Raw genomic sequence first — 25,212 nt, forward strand, 5'->3', positions numbered from 1 at the left:
GTGGTCTTCTGTACATTACTTACAGCAAGTATTGCCCGCTCTCTTTCCACCAGATCAGCCAGTTTATCCAACAGCCGTCCTCTTTCCGATGCATCCATTCTCCTCCACACAGAACCCAGGGAAAATGCCAAGCGGGCAGCCCTCACTGCCTTGTCTACATCAGACTTTTCAGAGGACAAATAAGGACAATGATTATGCAAACCTTTACTCTACCTTGTCATTTCTGAACCTATACTGGGCCAACAGTTAAGTGCAGGTGGAGAATGACATAAATCCCACCAGAGTACCAACTGCATAATACCATGATGACAACAGATTTGCAAACATTTAGGGATCTAGCTTGACTTTAACAATCACTGGGCAGTACGAATGGTGTAATGGTTACCATTACTGCCTCACAGCACTGAGGTCATGGGTCTGATTCCCACCGTAGCCCAAGTTGTGTGGAGTTTGTATATTTTTCCGTGCCTGCGTGGTCCTCCGGGTACACCAGTTTACACCCACAATCCAAATATATTCTGGTAGGTTAAATGGCACACAACAAAATTAAACATAGGGTGTGTGTGTGTGTGTGTGTGTGTGTGTGTGTGTGTGTGTGTGTGTGTGTGTGTGTGTGTCCGTACATGGGCAGACTAGATGAGCCAGTGGGTTTATCTGCTATCCAATTCCATTGGGGAGATTCAAATGTTTGAAAAGTCAGTTGGGTGTCTGTTTTTTCCTATCCAATAGACAGGAAAAAACAGACACCCAACCGACTTTTCAAACATTTGAATTCCACCCTATGTTTCTATGTTTGAAAAGCAAAACATGTTGCTTTCACTATTAAAAAAAAAATCTGATTCAATTGAAAGGGTAGAGAGACCAGTATATGTAGAAAAATATAGGTTAACATAGTTTATCAAGTAAGCAAAACCATATGCAAATGGGAATAATCCATATTAAAAAGTAACTACCTTCACAGCTTCCTGGACTTCACAGATTTGCTCCCCTGTAGCAGGATTGTAGACTGGGAACACATGGCCACTTTCTGAACTCTGCCACTCATTGTTTATAAATATCTGAAGTGGGGGAAAAAGAAGCAAAATAATTTTTAGTCCATTTAAAGTTCCCTCTAATGCACTGATTCCCCCAAGTTCTTGAATCACAGCACCCTAGAGCAGTGGTCAGGGAACAGGGGTAAATTACCCCAAATGGGGTAAATATGAAATTCCTGTGGGTAATGGACGGTCGTGCTGCCGAGACACAGCCCCGTCCAGCACCGGCCAGCTCGCGATGTGACGTGCTGCTGTCACACTGCGCTCCCTCCTGCCCACCCTGCGCTGTGCTCCTGGCCGCCCTGTGCTGTGTTCCTGGCCATGGTGTGACGTGCTGACATCACATCACTCTCCCTCACGCCCGCGGCCCGCCAACCCACACACAGAACTTGAAGTGTTCTGTGGCTGACCACTGATGGAGTTCCGCAGAATCAGACAGTGACCCACACAACAGTGGGAAATTCCCACTGACATTACTGAAGTGAGGATGTGACCATCTGTCTCCTAAAAGTCGTGTCCCCCCCTTTCCCCCCTCATCCATCTTTCTTACATTCATTCTGGTGTTTTGGGGAGAAAGTGTTAATTAACCCATTCATTGCCAAAAAATAATTGGAGAAAATACTAAAATAAATTATATATATATATATATATATACTGCTCCAAAAAAATAATGGGAACACTAAAATAACACATCCTAGATCTGAATGAAGGAAATATTCTTATTAAATACTTTGTTCTTTACATAGCTGAATGTGCTGACAACAAAATCACACAAAAATTATCAATGGAAATCACATTTATTAACCCATGGAGGTCTGGATTTGGAGTCACGCTCAAAATTAAAGTGGAAAAACACATTACAGGCTGATCCAACTTTGATGTAATGTCCTTAAAACAAGTCAAAATGAGGCTCAGTAGTGGGTGTGGCCTCCACGTGCCTGTATGACCTCCCTACAATGCCTGGGCATGCTCCTGATGAGGTGGCGGATGGTCTCCTGAGGGATCTCCTTCCAGACCTGAACTAAAGCATCCGCCAACTCCTGGACAGTCTTTGGTGCAACGTGGCGTTGGTGGATGGCGCGAGACATGATGTCCCAGATGTGCTCAATTGGATTCAGGTCTGTTTCTGATCGTTTGAGTAGACACATGCACATTTGTGGCTTGCTGGAGGTCATTTTGCAGGGCTCTAGCAGTGCAGTCTCCTGTTCCTCCTTGCACAAAGGCGGAGGTAGCGGTCCTGCTGCTGGGTTGTTGCCCTCCTACGGCCTCCTCCACGTCTCCTGATGTACTGGCCTGTCTCCTGGTAGCGCCTCCATGCTCTGGACACTACGTTGACAGAAACAGCAAACCTTCTTGCCACAGCTCGCATTGATGTGCCATCCTGGATGAGCTGCACTACCTGAGCCACTTGTGTGGGATGTAGACTCCATCTCATGCTACCACTAGAGTGAAAGCACCACCAGCTTTCAAAAGTGACCGAATCATCAGCCAGAAAGCATAGGAGCTGAGAACTGATCTGTGGTCACCACCTGCAGAACAACTCCTTTTTTGGGGGTGTCTTGCTAATTGCCTATTATTCCCACCTGTCGTCTATTCCATTTGCACAACAGCATGTGAAATGGATTGTCAATCAGTGTTGCTTCCTAAGTGGACAGTTTGATTTCACAGAAGTGTGATTGACTTGGAGTTACATTGTGTTGTTTAAGTGTTCCCTTTATTTTTTTGAGCAGTGTATATATATATATATATATATATACACATTATATACACACACATATACACACACACACACACACACACACACACACACACACACACACACACACACACACACACACAGTATCTCAGTAATGCCATATAAACAGTGATAACCAGTATATATGCACAATAATATATGATTTCCTTCCTTTCAAATCAAGGGGGTAATGTCGGCATATCTAAATATATTTTTGGGTAAAAGGTAAAAAAGGTCCTTGACCCCTGCCCTGGAGTATCAGCATTGGTTTCATGGCACCCCTAGGGCAAATTTCTTATGGAAATATTCTGAAAAAAAAAAATGAATTAAGTCAGTTAATTACTGTAGGTTCATTGAGATGGTGGTGGACAGGGTTGTTCTTCTGTTTGCTCACATATTTTATGATTGGCGGCCACCAGCACTGATTTTGCATATTACATTGACAATAAAATAATTTGATTTGGTCGTGGACCAACAACCACCCTAGGGTCCACTGCCCTAATGCAAATCTACAATTCACACCAAGGACATATAGGAGCACTTCAAGACTCCATTTCATCAGTAACCTGCCAGCTCATGTGCAGATTATACATTAGGTCTATTGCACGTTTGTTATATCTTTGTTTTTGTTTTTTAATATGAACTTTTAGTATGCCAAGATTATTCTACTCATGTTCGGAATATGAAATCATGAACAGCACGTGCACTGGCAGAAACATGCTCTGTGTTACATAGAAATATCCTGGCGACCTTAAGTTGCTGGCTACAAGTCCATTGGCTCAGAATGATCACAAGTCAGTTTAAATAATGCTCATTAATGATAAAAGGGGAAAAGCTTCATAGCAGAGGCATCATATTGATATAGTATTAATTACTGTACTTCGTTATTACTGTAGTAAGCCTTTATTCCAGCTGTACTAGTAATGTTCGGCATTTCAAAACTACATGAAATGACACTTAAAAGGCAACTCCTTTGTAATATTTTTTAAAATGCTAAAATACTTTTTTTCTTTTAGGTTTTTCAGCAATATTTGATAATTAATGAACCTATCAGATGGCAAACCAATTAATGCAGGTTTAGTTTCTATGGATTCCCAAGGGGCCTTGTTGGAGTTTACACATCAATCCCAACTCTCGCATCTCCTGTTTGTCCTTTACTTTGCAGTCCCAGTACCATACAGCAAGACTGTGTACATGTCAAAAGGAATGAGTGGGTACCACAGTGTTGCTATTGTTTGTCAGCACCACATGTAGCTACAGTGGTGCTGAGATGGGAGGGGGGGAGGTAAAAATGACCTGGGCCGGGCTTGTTGGAAGGCGCCATACTTCTGTGTGCTGGGCTGTGGTGGGTCCAGGGATGCTGCAGCCACTAAGTACAGCAGTCTCCTCTACATGCAGGGGGGTGGGGATGGGGGTGGGGTAGAGTCCCCACCCCTACCCATATCTGCCCCTGGCTGTGGGGCTCACGATGCCCTCCTCCCTGTTCAGGTAAGTAGTTTTTGTTTTTTCATATTTTAAAAAGGGGGTGTGGTCATGCCTCCGACCTTTCTGGGGCCCCTCACAATCTGTCTACGACCCTGTGTAGCTGTAGTAAAGACTCCAGTGAAACTTGACGTGTTTCCCAACCTCAATGTACACTAACAGTCCAGGTTTTAGTAATGTCCATGCTGCTTTAGCACAGATGATTAAATCTAAATAATTGAGGTACTGCTGTAATTAAGTCACCCATGTTCAAGTATAGCTATCCTTAAACCTGGAATGTTATTATGCATTTAGGACTATGGTTGGGAACCCCTGGTTTACAGCTATGGTTGACAATGTCACTCTCTTAACCATCCTAAAATCACAAGATTTTTTTTTTTTCTTAATACAACCCCCCTCCCCTTGCCATATTAACTAGCCCTGACTACCATTTAACATGTTACTGCAACAAGCAGGAATGCATCTGTTACAATAGGAGACACTAAGGTCAAGTCTTTTTCTTTTAAACTCAAAGCAAACAAGTTATTCCTTTAATTTCTTTTGATCACATTTACATTAGGTGCAGGCTCATACCATGTACCCCAGTATGTGTAATGTACCTTATCTAACATTCTGGAACAGCTTCAACTCTTGAAGAGCAGCAGCTGTTGGATTTACAAGGAAAAACCTTTACACTTAAATAACTCACTTTTGAAAGTCTTAAGTGTTTTGTGTCAGGTAGTACCAGTCTGCAGACATCCATAGCAAAAAGCGCACACATTCTTTTGTAATAAATGTGCATTCACTTGGGGCTTTTATACACATATATAGAAATCTTCCAGCCATACAAACTGATGGCTGTCGATTAAATGTATATACCCCTGTGCATTTAATCTGACTTCCATTATGGTCACTTCATAAAAATGCCATGTAGTGGACAAGTGATGACGCATTGCAAGAAAACACAAGGAATCCCTGCAAAGCTTAAATTAGTTTCCCCACCACCACACTCTCTAATTTATAGAGTGTGGTCCAAGGGCAGTCTGTAAATCAGATAAACTATGACATGAAATCATCCCATCTGGAGAATATATATAGCCATCACTGAAGGCTGCATCACAAAGAAATAAGGGCCCTTAGTGAAGCAGGGCTCGTTTCCATGTAAATCATGCCACTTACCCCCGAGAGCCCATTGTTCAAATTCAATAGGAAAAGCCATCCACTATCCCCATTCCCCTGGATTCAGCGTTAATTAAAGCTGACTTTTTACTATAAATCAGTCCTGGTGTTTTTACAGCTTAATTCAGCAATAAGTACACATATTTAAAGAAAAATAAAAGTAATTGATTAACTACAGCAGGTCTTTGCGAGGTGCAGAGGTTATTTTCTTCTAGAACCAGAAACCAGATAAGCTTTTTTTTTCCATACGCTTCCTAAATGTACTTTGGCCCTCATTCCGAGTTGATCGGTCGCAAGGCGATTTTAGCAGAGTTACACACGCTAAGCCGCCGCCTACTGGGAGTGTATCTTAGCATCTTAAAATTGCGACCGATGTATTCGCAATATTGCGAGCACAAACTACTTAGCAGTTTTAGAGTAGCTCCAGACTTACTCTGCCTGTGCGATCAGTTCAGTGCTTGTCGTTCCTGGTTTGACGTCACAAACACACCCAGCGTTCGCCCAACCACTCCCCCGTTTCTCCGGCCACTCCTGCGTTTTTTCCGGAAACGGTAGCGTTTTCAGCCACACGCCCATAAAACGCCGTGTTTCCGCCCAGTAACACCCATTTCCTGTCAATCACATTACGTTCGCCGGAGCGATGAGAAAGCCGTGAGTAAAAATACTTTCTTCATAGCAAAGATACTTGGCGCAGTCGCAGTGCGAATATTGCGCATGCGCACTAAGCGGAATTTCACTGCGATGCGATGAAAAATACCGAGCGAACGACTCGGAATGAGGGCCTTAGATATAGCAACAGTAAATTAAAAGATGAACAAAGAAAAAAACCACAAGTCCACATATACCCTCTCAAGACAAGTTATCATTTCGTCACAGTGCAGTTCACATAAACCTCTTTGTGTAGGGCACAGTGAAGATTCATTTAAAACACACTTCAACAGGTGGTGGCAACGTAAGATCTAATTTCCTTTTTTAAAAGCAGTTGTAAAAATGATGTGCTATTGTTACAATGATGATTTACATTCTTCATTTGATATTGCTGAGAGATGGTATAATTTTCTGCATCCTCCTGAGTGCTTGTTACGGAGAATAACCAGACCAAGCTCAATTTAAAACAAGGTTTGGTTCTTTACATATCACCCCCACTAATCTTGTGGAATTAAAATCAGCTTCCTGTTCTAAAATGTAAAAAATAAAATGCTGTGTAGTTTTTTTGTTTTTTTAAATATACAAGCAAGACACAGGTAGAGCTACAAAATATGTGAACCCCTAAAGCAGGGCTAAAACTAGGATTTTGGCACCCAGGGCAAGGCAGTGATTTGGCCAATCACTGGACATCAGCTAAAGATGGGTCAGGGGCGCTCCAGCCAAGGGGCCTCCTGAGAAAGGGGGGGGGGGCTGGGGTACTCGCCCCCTGTGCCCCCCCCCCCCTTAATCATACCCTGGCCTAGCCTAAGAATTCCACCCCGACCACGGCATGCTTCAGACTATTCGCAGATTTCCCAAATTTTGTCTCTGACTGTCTTGGTCATTGATCATCCTTACTTTTCACAGCTTTTAGAACTGAACGCACTCATTTTATGTATTAACAGTTATTTACATATCGTATACATATTCCACAACACTTTAAAGAGATTATGTGACCATTTAAGATAGATAGACAGACAGATAAGTGGTAGTCACTGGGCTTTCTGAGATGGCTAACAAGCGCTTACGAGTTAAGCATGCACTTTCCCTTATCCCAATCATTTTTCCAATATTTTTTGTGTATGAACTCTGTGTACAAAAATTCTAATAAAGAATGTGAAAAATAAAATCATGCATTAGGGAAGCCTATAAATAAAACACAGCTGTTTGCCCAACAGCAACTTCATTTTATGAAATAAATTGTATTAAGAGGCATGTAAATAATCAGATGGTCCATTTCCTGACACTGGTCACCTGTGCAGCTCAAACCAGCTTTTGGAATTAAAACCAAACATTTGTCGTTTTTTACTTTACTAACCATATAAGGGTAATCTCAAACAGGGTTACAAACACTACAGTTTTGTTAATTAATTTTGCCTCATCATTATCCAGAGTTGCATTAGTGATACGGGGGGCCGTAAAATCTTTTCTGGACCAACATAGGGACTGCAGAGTATAGAAATGCTACTTATGTGTTCTCACATATTCTTGTTTTAGATCTCAGCGAGATTTAAAAGTCGATAATTTTGGTCTATTTTTTGCTCTCCTTTAATAGTCTGCTTAGAGCTGCAAACTTGTTAGCCCAAAAAGTCTTCATACAATATAACAAAGAAAAGGCAGGGCTTAAAAAACACTAAATAAGGGGTTTCATATCCCTGTGTAATGTCATCCTTCATCATAGGCTGTCCATCATGTAAGAAACATTAGACAATGTCAGATATGCCTTGTTTAAATCAGAAAGGTTTGGTTCTGTTCCATGTGCACTTTGGGAGACATTTGGTGCAATTTACACACAGCATCCCACAAGACAGGGGGAGGCCTGTACTGTTTGTTTTCAAAGCCACAGGGGGCAAACATTTGAAAATCCAAGCACTGCGTACAAATGTTTTCCTATGCTCACTTTGAAATCAGATGGATTGTTTAATCAAACCACTTACAGTATTTGCATTGAGAACTGGGTCATAAACATTGGTTTCTAAATTCGCTGGTAGAATCCAAGTTTAAAGCAAAAATGTAGCAGTGTGTTTAAAAAAAGCAAAGCCTACATTTTAAATAGATCATGTTTTTCTTACTAAAGTCATTATTTTGCAATGTAATACTGTTGTAAAATGAGTTTTTACAACTCAGAAAACGTAAGGCTGCAGAACAAAACAGGAATCCAGATAATGGCGATCTCTTATGTGGACCTCCAGTACGTAGCTGACTGTAGAGCTACTACGCCCTGAGCTCATTTACTAATAAATGGCAAATGGGATAGTTTTCTATCACTGCCTATAGCAATAAAGAACAAACTAACCACCTATAACCATTACAAACTTTCCAAAGCAGCTGAGCAATGCTTAGTGTATTTGCCTCAGCGACACTTGACAGCAACGTGTATGCAGTGTCGGACTGGGGAGTAAAGGGCCCACCGGGGATATGCAGTGGTAGAGGCCCATGCTTAGGGGTGTGGCATTTCCAGAGTGGGTGTGGCCAGCCACCACAGAGGCTTGGCTAACCATTAGAGAGTGCATAGTCTGGGCCCATTGATAAATATACATAGTAAATACTACTAGTGCATGCATTATAATGTGCCAGATTAATAACAGCAGTGCACTGTAGAAAATACACCATAGTCCTATGTAGAATAAGGTAACATACAGCATGTATAATTCAAGTTCACAGTCTGGAACCTGATCCCTAGAGGAGGAGGAGGGGCCCCAGGCAGTAGGGCCCACCGGAGGTTTCCCCTGTAACCCTGTGGGCCAGTCCAACCCTGCATGTAAGAGTTACCTACTGTTTCATCAGTCATGTATGACGGGATATGAGCACACATGACTGGGTTAGCCAGTTAATGACAGGGAGAAGCACCACCCTGGCAGAAGCAAATATTTTCCTCAAATAGAGCTTTTCTCCAGTGAATAAAGAGCCCCCTTAGAATCAAGATACAATGTGGAATCACAAAATGAGATATAGGGGCATATTAATTAAACACATTTTTCAGTTATCTCCTGATAAAGTCAGTTTTTGGCGACACCAGCAAAATATAAGCATCCCTGGATCTATCTCCAATACCTGCTATGGTTACCCATTTCCAATCACAATAGCAGACACTATAGGTTTCTATGGGGGCCGCTATATTGCAAAGTTTACCAAGCTCTGGAATGTGAAGAATGATAGCTTTCAATTAGATGAGGGCCTCTGCTAAATCGATAAACCCATGTGGTTATTATACTGTATATGGTACTCACAATTTATTTATTTATTTATTTTTAAATACACAACCTCCCTGGGATTAAGTTGATTAGAGACCCACAAACTCAACTCACAATTCTAAAATATTCCAAAGTAGAATGCTCATCTGTCAGGGTAACTCAGACCATTGGTTTCTTACTGGTTTTACTATTCTATACCACTAGTCGCATCACAGTCCTAGATTTACAATTATTGCCAGTTGTTAGGTTGTACAGTACTTAAAGTAGAATCTGCAGTGTTTACTTAAAGTCTCATGTGTGACATGTTTTATATGTTCATTTATGCCTACAATAAAGAGAACAGCAATTAAAGTTAAGTGTCAAGAAAATACTTTGACAAACGAATCATAACTTAAAATATCTTCTGCAAACATTTTATCAGTTAGTACCGGCAAGCAGGGAATGCATTTCTCAAGCCACATTAAGCAGTTAGGGAACTGTTACTTTAAAAGTTTGGATCAGTATATCCTTCATACAGTGTAGCCACCAAGAGCTAAAATGAGGAGAAGGAAATACAAGCAGAAAAACAAATTATACAAACAAATCATTACTTCAACTGTGAATATATATATATATATATATATATATATATATATGTGTATGGGGTGAGCAAACAGCGCCAAAAAAAAAATATGCAGTAGACACAAGTTTTTCACAGTATGTCAGCTTCAAATACCCCCTAACATTTGAATTGTATTTTTTAGTAACCCCATGCTTTTCAATTTGTTTTCAAACTTTTTACGTGCTCCGTGTAAATTTTAAAATTGTTTTCTTGCTAGTGTAATTTTGAGGTTTTTTCATTTTTATGTGCCTAGGGTCCCATCGTGCTAATATCTAGCACCTTGGATGTTGCAACCCCGTTTGGCCAGTTGTGTGTTTTTATAAGCTCTTTTCATATATAAAACATCTTTCTGTTCCTGAATAAACCCCCTTCTTTTAATTAAAATAGTAGACCTTTTAATTTGCTGCCACCATTGGTCTCTCAGATCGTATCCATCACTTCCAATATATATATATATATATATACACACACACACACACACACACACACACACACACACACACACACACACACACACACACACGTACACATATAAATACACTTTTTTTTTAAAGAAATTGAAACCCCCAAGTCCTGTCTTTCAGTTGAACTGCACATCTGAATGGACTAGCCTGGCCACGCATTCGCATATCCCCCATACTAGTAAAACAGTAGGTTCACCATTACTGCTAAATGCCAGCTGAGTATAATACATCTGTTCCAGCAATATTTTAGTACTACATCATAGCGATGGGTGGCTTTCTAGAAATCTATCCCTATTGCCTTTTTATCTCCAAATAAATAGGTTGGTTCATAATAATTATAATGAAGGATGTCACTGTGGCCTATAGTGTACATTAGGTTTGCAAACATGTTTGCTACAGTACAAGTGCTATGTTAGTTATATCATTTCAGTATATTTTCAGTTATACTACTATAGCAAACTAAAGAAAAGGTTGTGAAACCATTTTTCCTGTCACAGTAAAGTAAACCAGAAAGCAGTTCTTTTTTTAACAAACTGTTGTTGTTATTATTATTATTATTATTAGCCCCCTTTATTTCTATAGCTCCACAAGGGATCCACAGTGCCCACTTACAGAGCACGTAAACAAAACAAGAAAACAGTGACTTACTGTTCAAAACAATATAGGACAAGTAAAGGGTACTCGTAAACATATCTCTGTTAGCAGACGACACTGAAATAAGTATTGGGGTGGCAGAAAACCAAGAGATTTTGTGTCGTCAAAGAAAAATGGAGTAGAAGATGGATTAGTAAGATGGAAAGCCACATGAGGAAAGAGGGTTGACAAAGTTAAAGCAATAAACAGCATAAATTGAGAAATAAAAACAAAGTACATCCCACCTATGCTTTGGTGCAATGTCTTCTCCCACATAACCCCATCACTAGCTGGGATATACTCCCAGCTTCTCACACCCTGGATCTTGCTGACCTTTAAATTTTTTCAGTTAAAGGATGCAAGAAACGGCAAATTTGAGCACTCTGACACCTACGGCAGGAAGTAATGGCATCTGAGATCACAGGAGATGCAGAATGCCAGCCGATCTGAGACTTTCACAAGGCTAAACTATCCCTTGTAAATCATTGCCCCTTTAAAAAAAAAAACATCCGAGATCGACTGGCATCCAACATCTCCGGCGATCTTGGATGCCATTACATCCTGCTCCTCCGCTAGATTACTTGTCAAATCCATAATCTCAGCACAAGAGCTGTCAGAAGTTTAAAAATCAAGCATGATTTCAGTTGGGTTTACACCATACAATTATCTGGCAGACCATCTGTCCAATCTGGCTGGTTGTAATGAAAATCTGGTAAAGTATGGGAGCAAATGACAATCAACCATTTGCTCCCAAACGCTGGAAAATGGACAAAAACTGTTATTCAGACAAATTTGTTAAATCTGTGATTTGGCCAATTTGTCTGAATGACTGCTTTAGACTAACAAAATGTGGGTGACAGAGGTAACATTCTATGTGTTTGCCATTTGGGAAGGGAATATACAGATTTATTTATTTTAAAACTTTTGATATTGCCTTCTGCCACCTATCTAATTGCAGGACAATAAAAATAAAAATAAAAAAAAGATTATAATGGAAGGCATTTAAGGCCTTTACATATGTATTATTTGAAGACATTTCAAGCCATTTTATACATTTCTTGCATTTTATGTTTAGTGTACGAATATCACTGACCGCACAATTGGTTGTCAATGAAGCAAGAACGCAGGGTTCAACGTCCGTAAAATCTTCTAAGTAGTATTCAGGAGGACTCAAGTGTTGTCATGCTAAACACAATTACAGATCACTCCATGCTACAGTAGGCATCTTCTTCCGGACAGAAACATTATTTAGAGGTATGAGTGAAAATGAAGCCTACAACCCCAGTGGCTTCAAGTTATTCTAGAATACTACTTCTCACTAAGCACATGGCTTTCCAAACTCAACACATGCACAGTATTCACCTTCATCTTACTCTGTCTTTAGAAGTTATGCCACGGAAATATAATTATTACATTTATCGAGGCAGTTTCTGTCTTTATACTAGAGGTTGTTAAATGCTACAGTAATATAACGAACACACCCCAGTACAGGGATTATGCACACTGGAAGGTCTCTGTATAGTATAAGGCAGTATAGTGAAGATGTTGCTATGTGGGTATGACGACAGCCACTATACAGCATCAGAAGTCATTCTGAGATTATGACTTTTTCGCAAAAAGCCACTGTTGTAGGTCATTCGATCCCATTGTAATATTCTTTCCGGGGGATAACATAGCACCAACAGTTAATCATTTGCTATGCTATTTTATCGGTTTTGTTATTTCTGATTAAAGTATCTAAATTAAGTACAGATTAATCTACATTAAGCTAAGCTACACAGATAACCAACCTAATTGAAAACATTCTTAAGCTTTGGCTTCCTACCAGGTTTATATGAATTCACAGAAAAGGATAAAACTTGTTTACACTGGACAGTAATCTTCACCAATGTACAATGTTTCATCGCTCTTCATATTACAGCCAAAGTCAAGTATACTGTATTATCTTGACTACACACTCCTCTCAATACTGTACATGATAAAATTGTTCACCTTGCTTTCATAGTTTGTGTAGGTAGAGACTCTGAAAGACAACACACAGTGTTGAAGCTATAATTTTGTATTTTTATAAGTCAAAATTGTATCTCCATCACTATGATAGTTAAGAAATGCTTTTGAGAACACACTTTAAAGAATAGATTTAAGTAAGGTCTCTCTGGGTTATTTATGTTCATTAAATAGTCCAGCTTCTTTATACAACTGTAGGGGAGGGTTGGGGGCCATCCTTATACAAAATCCACATTGATCTCCCTGCTGTTTATGTGACAGAATTATGTTCAGTGTTGCAAACACAATGACAAATAATTACTAGAGATTTAAAACTACCATTGTAGAATTAATCTGGGACATTTTTCACCCAGATGGTAGAAGTGCCTACCAGCATGAATGGCCGTATTAATTACGACCGCCACCTTTACCCCCCCTTGCAGCCACATAACATTCTTTTACAAGTACTCCAATAAGTATCCATTTGTGGAGGTTAATTTAATGCAATTCTAGGCAGTTATCATGTAGTATATGTGTTACTAATTTCATCCATTAATCAAGTAGTAAATTCACCACAGGTCCAGTTAAAGTCAAATACGGTTATGTGAGGTTCACAGTTTTTCAAATCCCTAGGAACCATTTAGTCTCATAGCTGGTAATTTGGATGGATAATAGATAACAATCAATGTAATTTTACATTTGTGTATCTGGCACAGAAATACACTGTTGCTCTTTAATCATTCAGCCTGTGTGCTAGATTAGTATGTGTTCTGCCATATCAAACATTTAATCCAACTAGCTAGACCAGTCATTACTAAGAATAAGTTTGGTTCCATACTCACTTATCCAATTTACAGCAAAGAAAGTCCATATGGAATCATAAAACTGGGTTTACAAATAAAATAATGAAAATTTTGACTAAAACCAAGATATAGGCAGTTGAACTTGTGTTGTTGTTGTTTACAACGAGACCGGTTCAAACCTCATTGTAAACAATCAAGAACTGTCTGTGTTTTTAATGCAGTACAGAAAGAAATCTGGAGTTGGATATGGACCCTTTGCCCTGCATCCATTCCGTCCAACATGACCCATTCCGGGAGGGACAAAATGCTCTACTCCTGGGCTTTCCTCTTAATTTATGATTTCCCTCACCTATTTTGAACAGGTAAATGGATTAGAAAGGTATTTCACCACATACATTAAGTTGGAAGCCCAGTAACAGAGTATTTTGTCCCTCCTGGAAAGGGCCATGTTGGGAGGTACAGTAAACTGCATCTGAAAAAGATAACTGCAGTTTAATCTCCATAGACTATTCAAGATTATAGGCCCTTGCTCAAGCACATTGGTTACTGGTGACCGCCAACATTATACATTTACCTCTCATAGTATATACATTATTTTTAATTTTGGAATTGCTCTCCAAGTACACAAACCTGTCTGCATCATATCAATGCAAGTATTGAATTGTAAGCAAAAGTGTTTTCTACCGTATTATATAAAATGTTCAAATATAGCTATACACATCTATACTACAGATACTTAATCTGCTGACCTAAAAATATTAATGCCAACATTAAATTGGCATCTGTTCCAACTCCTATGGAAACACTTAAAGTCTCCAACCCACTGTAATAGCTCATAAAGAAACCCTCAAATACTGTAAAGTACAGGTTGAGTATCCCATATCCAAATATTCCGAAATACGGAATATTCCGAAATACGGACTTTTTTGAGTGAGAGTGAGATAGTGAAACCTTTGTTTTTTGATGGCTCAATGTACACAAACCTTGTTTAATACACAAAGTTAATAAAAATATTGTATTAAATGACCTTCAGGCTGTGTGTATAAGGTGTATATGAAACATAAATGAATTGTGTGAATGTAGACACACTGTTTAATGCACAAAGTTATAAAAAAATTAGCATAGAATTACCTTCAGGCTGTGTGTATAAGGTGTATATGAAACATAAATGAATTCTGTGCTTAGATTTAGGTCCCATCACCATGATATCTCATTATAGTATGCAATTATTCCAAAATACGGAAAAATCTGTTATCCAAAATACCTCTGGTCCCAAGCATTTTGGATAAAGGATACTCAACCTGTATGTATAAAACAGAATAAGGCTTCTAGATTTGTCTGTGTTATTAGCCAATCTGTTTTTATTGCAGTTTTGTTCCCTGTTGTATAAGGCGCTATATAAGTAAATAGTAATAAATAAATTAATTAATTCAAAGCAAGGTACAAAATGGTTAATATATCAAAACGCACTACTGAGGCATATGCAAAGCCTCTATGCAATGTTTTGCAATGCTGTACAATGTGGGGGTGAAGCAGTCCTCTGCTTTATTCAGTTCATTTAGGCTATATTTTTATTTTAACAGTTTGGTGAGGAGACGTCTTAAAATAACTGAAAATCCTTCATGGTTTAAATAAGCAAACTTAATTAAATTCTATAATAAAAACTGCAAAACAGAATGTTTTTACTGTATTACTTTGCAGAATACCCACAGTATGTCTCTAAACAAAACTTGAGAATCACTTGAAATGGTGATAGCAGGTTTTCGGCTTATAAATGTCTACACATTAAGGGGTATGTTTACTAAACAATGGATTTTCAAAACCCTCAATTTTTGCCTGCCTGATTTAAAACTGCAGTAATACTTAAAGCAAAGCAAACCCAATTTTGTATTTACTATTATTGACCTTTCAAAAATTCTGGGTTTATAAAATTCATTGCTTAGTAAATACACCCCTAAGGGGGGTATTTATTATAGCTTGGAGAGAGATAAAGTGGAGAGAAATAATGCACTAATGTAGCCTGTACAGAGATTTAAAAGTGGATTGGTTAGTGCTTTATGTCTCTCCAATTTATCTCTCTCCTTGCTTTGATAAATACCCTCCTAAATATGAAATGGGCCCTTACTATTATTAAAGGTGAAGAATATAATCTAGGCTGTGAAATTTAACACTTCATTTTAGCTAAGTGATTGAAGAAATTCATTTTATTTTGTTTTTTTGTATATTATTTTAAGCATTTATGTATGGAGTAGTTTCATAAGTGAAAACAACTTGATAAGAGACACAATGTACATTGTTACTCATAACTGATACTTCCTTCATTTCCTGCCAGGTAACACTATTTTTGTTTAAACATTTACCATTCTACACAAAAATGGATTAGATCAGGTCAGGTTCTCAGGACCTTAGTCTGCCTAATGAAATCTGGCAATAGGTTAGAAGTGTATTTATTCTGCAGCCTCTAATAAATACCACCTTTTAGAAATGTGTGGTTCAAATAACGATTCATCATCATATGATACTTCAAAGCTCATAATTTATTTAGAAGTGTCCATTGTGAAAACTCTTCATTTCCTTCTATTTTTAATAAGTGAAAAGAGAGATCCTATTGGAGGAAGTGTACTCAGCAATAACGCATGCCTCCTGACATTAGATGGTCCTTCAAGGAGATGTTTATTTACAAAAAAAAAGGAGTTTGTTTTGGGAAGAGTAGTTTAAACTTCTAATATAGACATTAATTAACTCATGTTTCAGTTTATTAACATTTAATTTCTTTGGCGTTTCAGTGGATATAATTTTACCAATAACAATGCAAACAAATTGACTGCAGATGGTACAACAGAATTAAGGGGGCAAAATAGTTTTATTAGTTATATGAGCTATAATATAATTCATTCCTCAGAAGCCTGTAGTGTTGTCATATAATAATGCATTTACAGGATTATGGAACTGTAATAGCATGTGGTACAGTAATGTTAAACTCGTTCATGAATCATTCTTTAAAGGCCATGCGATTTGAAAACCAAAAGGGCAAAAACAAAAACACAACAACAATAAAAACCAAACCAAAATACAAAAGCCAGTATAATTGTACAATTATTATTTTTCAACTGATTAATAGTTTCTTTTATGGTTAAGAACATAGAATCAAATGACACTGTGCTGTGTATTAATGTAACACCTGAAATTCAGACAGGATTGAGTTAAAAATGACACAATGGTCTGCCGTCCACATTAAAAGAAACAAAAACATTATAACAACGATTTCATTTATTTTTTTTTAAATACGTTTTATACTTCTCAAGATATTTTAGTGCATTAAGCCTATAGCATATATTTCTAAAAATAGATTGTAGCAATGTATAGAATTATCTGAATCTAATAAAGGGGGAATTGTTGCTTCTTAAACGTACAGTAACAGAATAGCGCAACACCTTTGATACCGTAGCATAGGGGTCTGGGTGCGCTGCAAATTAGGAAGAAGAGCAGCGCAATCAGGGAAAATGGGGGCTGCAGCTGCGGGACCCAATGTAACGGTGTACAAGTAGAGAGCTGCAGCTCAGTACATAGACCTACAACTTAATACACAGAGGGCTGCAGCGCAGTACACAGACCTGTAATCGTGCAACTTAATACAGAGAGATTTGCAACTTAGAACATAAACCTGAAACAGTGTAACTTAATACAGAGAGAGATCTGCAGCTTAGTGCATAGGACATAGGCGGCTGAGTTATGTGGGGACTGTTGTGCTCGGAGAGTGCAGCTGTAAGAAGTCCAGGACTGGGTGAGTCCGTACTAGTCACAGCTGTATCTGTATTTAGTGGACAAGATCCAGGCTTCCCTCAGATGTCACCCAGCAGTGTATCCTCTTACCTTGGTGTGCTTGACCTCCAGGTTTGTGGTGGGTGAGGGCAGAAGATGTAAAGAGGCCATCAGTGCTGCAGGGTCTGTCTTCACTTCCCCAGGCATTTCTATTTTATTGGAAGTCATAGCTGGATGCTGCAAAATGTGTTTTGATTTTTTCTTCTTCTCACTAACCCACCTCTTCCTTTCTGGCTCTTATTAACTAACCTAATATTTGTTTGTGGTGGAGAAAAGATGAGTGTTCTGGATATTTGCTCCCTTCCCCTGTATATAGGCAGGTGTCAAGCTGGGTCTCTCCTTATTGGACACAGGGGGAGAAGCAGGGGGGCTGGTTCATCCTATGATGATATAATTACAAACGTTTATTTACATAAGCCACTCAACACAAGTCTATTCAGTCACATCAGCAGTCAATAGGACTTCCCTTTAACACATTCAGTGCTGCGCGGTGATGGGGGCTCTCCCTACACCTCCATATTCTTATACAGCACTGACTTGCTATGTATGCTATAGCTCAAGTCCTGGATGTTTGCAGAGTCCTTGTAGGAGGATTAACTTGCAGTAATTAAAAAAGAATTATCACCTCAGTGTTGTGTTCAATTCATCCGAAAAACCAAAAGGGTTTAGACAATGAGAGAAAAGTGTTACATGAGCTCATTACCCTGACCAGCATCTCAGAACCTAATTAGATGTAATCTGTTAAACAGGACCAGGGAAATTAACAGGGAAAACATCTCCTTCCCCAGCAGCTAAAGAGCAGGACTCAGTCAGTGTTCTGGAATGAGGGGTTAGGTACGCCGTGTTTCTTACAGTCAAAAGGTTTTGTACAGTACCTGTGTCCAGGCTTCATATAGCTAATTGTCCTCCTTACACCCAGCAAGTAAGGGACTGGGGCAGATGGAATTTGTGATTTTACTTATAGCTACTGTTTCATAACTTGAATTGAATGTAATGCTGTACTATAGTATGGTAACTGTAAATGCAGGCACAATCTCTTATTTATGAACAGTTATTTATATAGTGTGCACATCTTCTGCAGAAGAGAATATACTTGTCATTCTCATCATGGAGCTCTGTAAAATCCACTGTGTGGTATGCAAGAAAAGACTCAGTGTAGTCCGTTTCATATACAGGTTGAGTCTCCCAGATCCAAATGCTTGGGACCAGAGGTATTTTGGATATTGGGTTTTTCCATATTTTGAAATATTTGCATACCGTAATGAGATATTTTGGGTATGGGATCCAAGTCTAAACACAGAATGCATTTATATTTCATATGTACCCTATACACAGAGACTGAAGGTTATCTTATACAATATTTTTAATTATTTGCTTTAAGCAAAGTTTGTGTGTATTTGACTATCAGAGAGAAAATTTCAATATACAATATATATTGGGCCCATTACTTAAATAGAGGGGACGTGCTGATTGCACCACAGTAACACAACCACTTTTCGCTGTCTTCCTAGGGTGATGCTTTGCAAAATGTGGGGATATTCCTTAGGGATATATGTACTAATAATTGCAGAACTGCAGTGACTAGGAACATTCTGTTTGGCGGCAGAATTTTCATTTTAAATGAAAATATCCACAATATGCACACTATGGGGGAAATTTACTAAGGTGGGAGATTTTTAGAACTAGTGATGTTGCCCATAGCAACCAATCAGATTATATCTATTATCTGCTAGAAGCAGCTAGATAAATGGTAAGTATAATCTGATTGGTTGCCATGGGCAACATCACCAGTTCTAAAAATCCCCCACCTTAGTAAATTTACCCCCATGTAGGGACAGTGGTAGCGAGAAGCGCTGTCCCTGTTCCTTCCCTGGTAATTTGGAGTAGTTTTTTACATTGGTAAAAGACTCCACCAGGGGTATCTGACACGGCACTTGTGCACAGTGTCAGTTTCCAGAATCAGAGTCTGTGCTGGATGGATTCTGCGGGAGGGGGATCAGAAGGTCTCTCTCCTGCTACTATAGTGTAAATTAGCATGGACAAACTCTGAAAAGCTTTCTATGAAATCTTGTGCATTATGCTATTCGTACATAGCAGTAATACATAACTTTAATAAAAATATACGTTGACAAATATGCCCTTTAAACTCCTAAGAATGATTATTTTTTTGTTACTTTTGGTCTGTCAGTGAATCTAGTGCACAGCTCATTGGTCAAGAAGTAAAGTAAGTTTACTTTGTGAGCTGTGATGGGAAGCTGCTCTTCATTATCCAGCTGAGGGTATTAAGAAAATCCAGACCTGATATGAGCAGTCAGCAAGTTGCTATTAAGTATTTTAAAAAGATGGGATATTGGCATTTTTAACAGAAACTAAGCACCCATTGGAAGTTCACACCAGAAATTAAACACCTCTGAGGAAGTCAGTTTATGAAAAAACAAAACAAAAAACACTGGGTGATCTGATATCGTGATTAGAAGGGGGCTGAACAAGTTGTCAATGAGCTCGCTCTACCTTAGGGTGACCGCAAGCTTAAGCAACATCTGCCTCACAATGGCTAAGATGCATGTGTGGTGAAAGTCAATATTAAGTGTAGTTGAATATAAAAAATGTATTATCAATTGTAAAAAGAAGTGATATATGGATCTTATTGAGTGTCTGATGGTATGGGAGAATAAAAATGAGGTTTTGTCTTTATTCATGTCAACATATAAGCAAAGGATGTTTATTTAAAGAAAATTGTGAAGTAAAGATCATACACATTTGGTACTCTTCAAGACCATCTTTATACAGTAATATATACTACTGTACAGAAGTTTTAGGCAGGTGTGGAAAAAAATGCTGCAAACTAAGTATTCTTTCAAAAATAGAAACGTTTAATAGTTTATTTTTAGCCATTAACAAAATGCAAAGTGAATGAGCAGAAGAGAAATCTTAATCTTAGCAATATTTGGTATGATCACCATTTGCCTTAAAAACAGCATCAATTCTTCTAGGTACACTTGCACACAGTGTTTGAAGTAACTCTGCAGGGAGGTTGTTTCAAACATCTTGAAGACCTAACCACCGATCTTCTGTGGATGTAGGCTTGCTCACATCATTCTGTCAATTCATGTAATCCCAGACAGACTCAATGATGTTGAGGTCAGGGCTCTTTGGGGGCCGTATAATCACTTCCAGGACTCCTTGTTCTTCTTTATACTGAAGATGGTTCTTAATGACCATGGCTGTATGTGTGGGGTCGTTCTGCAGCAGAATAAATTTGGAGCCAATCAGATGCCTCCTGATAGCATTGCATGATGTATAAGTTCCAGCCTGTATTTCTCAGCATTGCCTACTTCCCTTTTTCATCTTTAACAATTTTTTTTTAAACATAATATACTATATTCTAAGTACTTAATGTGTCTCCCAGCGAATGCATTGCAAGGACTACTGTCCCTGCTAGTTACATACCGGGCATATCAGAGGATTGTTCCCTTATTTGAACTGCTCCTCCAGAGAATCTGACACACCGCTTGCACACTGTGTCTGATTAAGGAGCTGGATGGAAGCTGCAGGAGAAGGATCGTAAGGTCCCTCTCCAGTTAGAATGCCTCCATAGGCATAAATTTGTTTACACCATTTGCAGGTGGTATGCGGGGAGGTCAGTGGTTGGTGAGGAACTGCAGCCATAATGTCAGCTGATGCCCGCTACCGCCACTGTCCCCTGCATGCGCCGAAGGCACTTGTGCTCCCAGAAAACTGGTTGTGGTTTTTCAGTGAGGGTGTGGCCTCACAACTAGAGGTGTGGCTGTATGATGAGGAGAGGATGATGGAAAGGCAGAGGGTGACAGGAGAGAGATAGTGATGGGGAGACAATGATGCAGGGGAGATACAGTAAGTGACAGGGAGATGGTAATGAGAGGGTGATGCCAGGGAGAGGGTGACAGCAGTGGGTGACAGGGAGAGGTTGACAGCAGTGGGTGATGCCAGGGAGCTGGTGACAGGAAGTGGGTGCCAGCAGTCGGTACAAGCTGTGGGTGACAGGGAGAGGGTGACAGCAGTTGGTGCCAGCTGTGGGTGACAGTAGAGGGAGAGGGTGATACTAGGGAGAACACATTACTGTCCCACTCTGTCAGCAGTATGCATACAACATACGCAGTTCAGCCTTGGGTCCCCAGTACAGCATGGGTGAGCTTAGACCCATGTCAAAATAAAGTACCCGCCAATCTCCCCCCATAAATCACAGCCAGCCGCGTCCCACGCCGATAACGGAGAGGAATTAACAAACCTGCTCCCTATGGCGGGGGTGCTCGTCCTTCAGCAGTTCCGCTTCTACAGTGCTGCGCGGCCTGCGCTGGCCGGTGAGTGCGGGATCCGGTCTGAAGATCGACAGTGTCTAGGTCGACAATGTTTAGGTCGACCACTATAGGTCAACAGTCACTAGGTCGACATGGATGGAAGGTCGACATGTGCTAGGTCGACAGGTCTAAAGGTCGACATGAGTTTTTCACATTTTTTTTTCATACTTAACGATCCACGTGGACTACGATTGGAACGGTAAAGTGCGCCGAGCGAAGCAGTAGTGGAGCGAAGGCACCATGCCCGAAGCATGGCGAGCGAACGCGATGCACTAATTTGGGATCCCGGTCACTCTACGAAGAAAACAACACAAAAATAAATAAATCCTCATGTCGACCTTTAGACCTGTCGACCTAGCACATGTCGACCTAGAAACCCTGTCGACCTTCCATCCATGTCGACCTAGTGACTGTCGACCTATAGTGGTCGACCTAAACATTGTCGACCTAGACACTGTCGATTTGATGAACCATACCCGGTGAGTGCACTGCAGGCTGCTGGAGCAAGGGAAGAGGAGATCACTGCCACAGGGCTGGATTAAGCTTTCAGGGAACCCGGGGCACTTCAGTCAGGGGGCCCTGTTCCTCATGTCAGTACTGTGGACCTCCGCCCCCTGTGCAAGAGAGAGATATCTGTCTATCTATCCAATCTTATATGTGTTTGTTTATATATAAACAAAGTGTGATCTGCCGGCACTCGCGGTCAGTGTATAAATATTGATAAGGCGGTTACACCTGTAAACTTCTCAATGTTTCAATTTTATAACAAAAAATGTCATCAAGAGTAAAATAAGATAACTGTGGCTTACTTTAAATACTCTTCACCAAGCCCCATATGCAGCTCTGCTTCCTGCTGTCCCAGACTCCCACTGACGTCAGAATGGCGCCCATCCGCAGTGAGCATGATGTCAGCTGAAAATTTTTTTCTTATAATTTTAAATGTTGAGAAGTATACAGATGTAACCGCCATTATTTATACTGTGACCATGAGTGCCGCCCCGCCAGATCACTCTTTCTTTAATCCCTGCATTGGAGGGCACCCAGGACGCTGTACTGTTAGATACGGGTGGTGAGTCCTTGAGAGATAGATATAGATATAGATATATATATCCTCACCCCTTATATATTTAGTGCCCCCCCTCATCCTTGCCCATTATATATTTAATGATCCACCCATCAAATAAATATTTAATAACCCCTCTCCCTCCCACCCTTCATATATTTAATGAACCTTTCACTCCCACCTTATAAAATATAATATGCAAATGATTCTCCCTGCTCCCCTCCCTCCCCCCTGACTGACCTCAATGCAGGCTTTTTAGAGTCCAGCTCCAGAGTCCCAACTCCTGCAGTAGTGTATCGATCCCGGTCGCCTTCTCAGGGAATGAGACGTCATGAAGTCTCATCCCCCAGTGTCGGCTACACAGCGCTGTCACTGGCACCACCGGAGGAGAGGAGCATGAAGTGTCGCAGCTGCCGCTGGCTCAGCCTGCAGGAGTCGGGGATGATTCTTCTCTCCAGACTCCGCCTCCAGCAGCAGCTCTCTCTCCTCTCTACCATCGCTGCTGGGAGTGGATCCTGGAGACGACAGGATCAACCCTGCACCCCCCCCACCCCCCCACCTTAGTCCGGCACTGCGCTGCCCTACTAACTTTCCCTGTATGGAGGACTGCACCCACTGTTGCTGGGAGACGGGCATAGGGAGGATGACGGGGGTGGGGGCACTGCCACTGGCCAATCATATGTAAAGCAGTGACAGGGGCGTGTCAAAGCGGCACTTCTAGTAGGTGCCGCCTATAGGGATTTTTTTTAATTGGCTTTTACTGCCTGATGCTCAGTCCCGCCCCCCACTTCCGTCTCGTTAACATTGTTAGCTAGAGGCACCGGGAGCGGTGCCTCTGAAACAAATTCAGAACCATTTTTTATAAAGTAGAAATTATTAAGATAATGTAAAGGCTACAGCAGAGACTTATGACACATAATATGTCATAAGTATCTTCTTTATATTATTTTAATAATTAAATACGGGAGGCACTGCCTCCTCTGACTGCACGTCCCCGGTGGCGTAACCCAATGGGGCTAATCTCCAAAACACTTTGTTCTTTAGAGTTTGGTACATGGGGTCGGATCGCATTTCCCATTCTTAATGGGTCTGCAGCACTAATATTGCTTTTGCCGGCGATTTCTGTGAAAGTTCCTGCATTCAGCTGTTGGTACATAGCGGAGAAACATAAAATTATGCAGAAAAAAGTTTGAAAAATAGGACCCCTAGTGTTTTAAAAATAAACTATTAGTGTGATATATAATTCCAATGGGAATGACACATTTGTTATAAATATATTGTTTTAATAACTCAAGCTTCATGTACTGTAGGTAATTTTGTAAGATATACATGGAGTCACTGTATTTATGATGTACTATTATTATGTGCAAAATACTTTATTATGATCTACTACTGTATGCTATTCACAGGCTTCCATTAATGTCCATAGTTGGAACGCCAGCCAAAGCATTGTAGTAGTGAAAAACTGGTTTAAATCTTAAAATAGCTGATATACTTTATGTGCCGGCTGAGACTAGTCCAACTGTGGAGCACAATGCAATTTGTCAGAGAAAAATATTTATAACATGACCGAATTTTCTTTGTGTACCTGATCAAATGATATATTGTATATTACTGTGTATTAGGTTCTGTATGAATTGCCGGATCCCGGCTGTCATGATCGTGACAGCAAGATCTCGTCCGCCAGAATGCCGCTAGCGGGCTGAGCACTAGACTGCACCTTGCGGGCTCGCTGCGCTCACCACGCTGCAGGCACAGTGGCTCGCTGCGCTCACCACAGGTTCTATTCTCCCTCTGTGGGTGTCGTGGACGCCCACAGAGGGAGAATAGCCTGTGTCGCCGGTATTCCGGCATCGGCATTGTGACCACCAGGATCCCGACTAGAGGTATTTTAACAGCTTCCCTGTGTATTGAGAATACACTATAATTTTTGTATTGTCTATAATATCTGTGAAATGGGCTGCTGTTATACTGTGGCTAGAGGTATAATGTGGAGACATGACACCCGGAGCAGGGTCATTACAAGGCGCCCCCACCTATATATATATATCATACAAAGCCCGGCACTCCTCCAATAAATGATGCGCCCCGGTGCCCTCAGTAAAAATGATGGACAGCTTGAAAAAAAGACTGCGGCACTCAGGGTCTTGTAGTTGAAGAATATGTATTAAAGATTCACAGCAAAAAACATCAACGTTTCGGGGTATCTAACC

At 40.2% G+C, this 25,212-nt stretch overlaps 1 protein-coding gene across 1 annotated transcript in view; it reads right to left on the reverse strand.

The window, feature by feature from the left end:
* Positions 1 to 17,973, reverse strand: part of ALDH1A2 (aldehyde dehydrogenase 1 family member A2) — a 64,563-nt gene extending 46,590 nt beyond the window's left edge. Inside the window, exons 1-3 of the mRNA XM_063926168.1 lie at positions 17,651 to 17,973; positions 954 to 1,058; positions 24 to 164 (exon numbers count right to left, since the gene is read on the reverse strand). Coding sequence (XP_063782238.1) covers positions 24 to 164; positions 954 to 1,058; positions 17,651 to 17,767 — 363 coding nt within the window. The 5' untranslated portion in view covers positions 17,768 to 17,973. The remainder of the gene's footprint in view (positions 1 to 23; positions 165 to 953; positions 1,059 to 17,650) is intronic.
* Between the last annotated feature and the right edge of the window lie 7,239 nt (positions 17,974 to 25,212).

This window comes from Pseudophryne corroboree, chromosome 6 (genome assembly GCF_028390025.1).
Source record: "Pseudophryne corroboree isolate aPseCor3 chromosome 6, aPseCor3.hap2, whole genome shotgun sequence".
Classification (NCBI taxonomy): Eukaryota; Metazoa; Chordata; class Amphibia; order Anura; family Myobatrachidae; genus Pseudophryne; species Pseudophryne corroboree.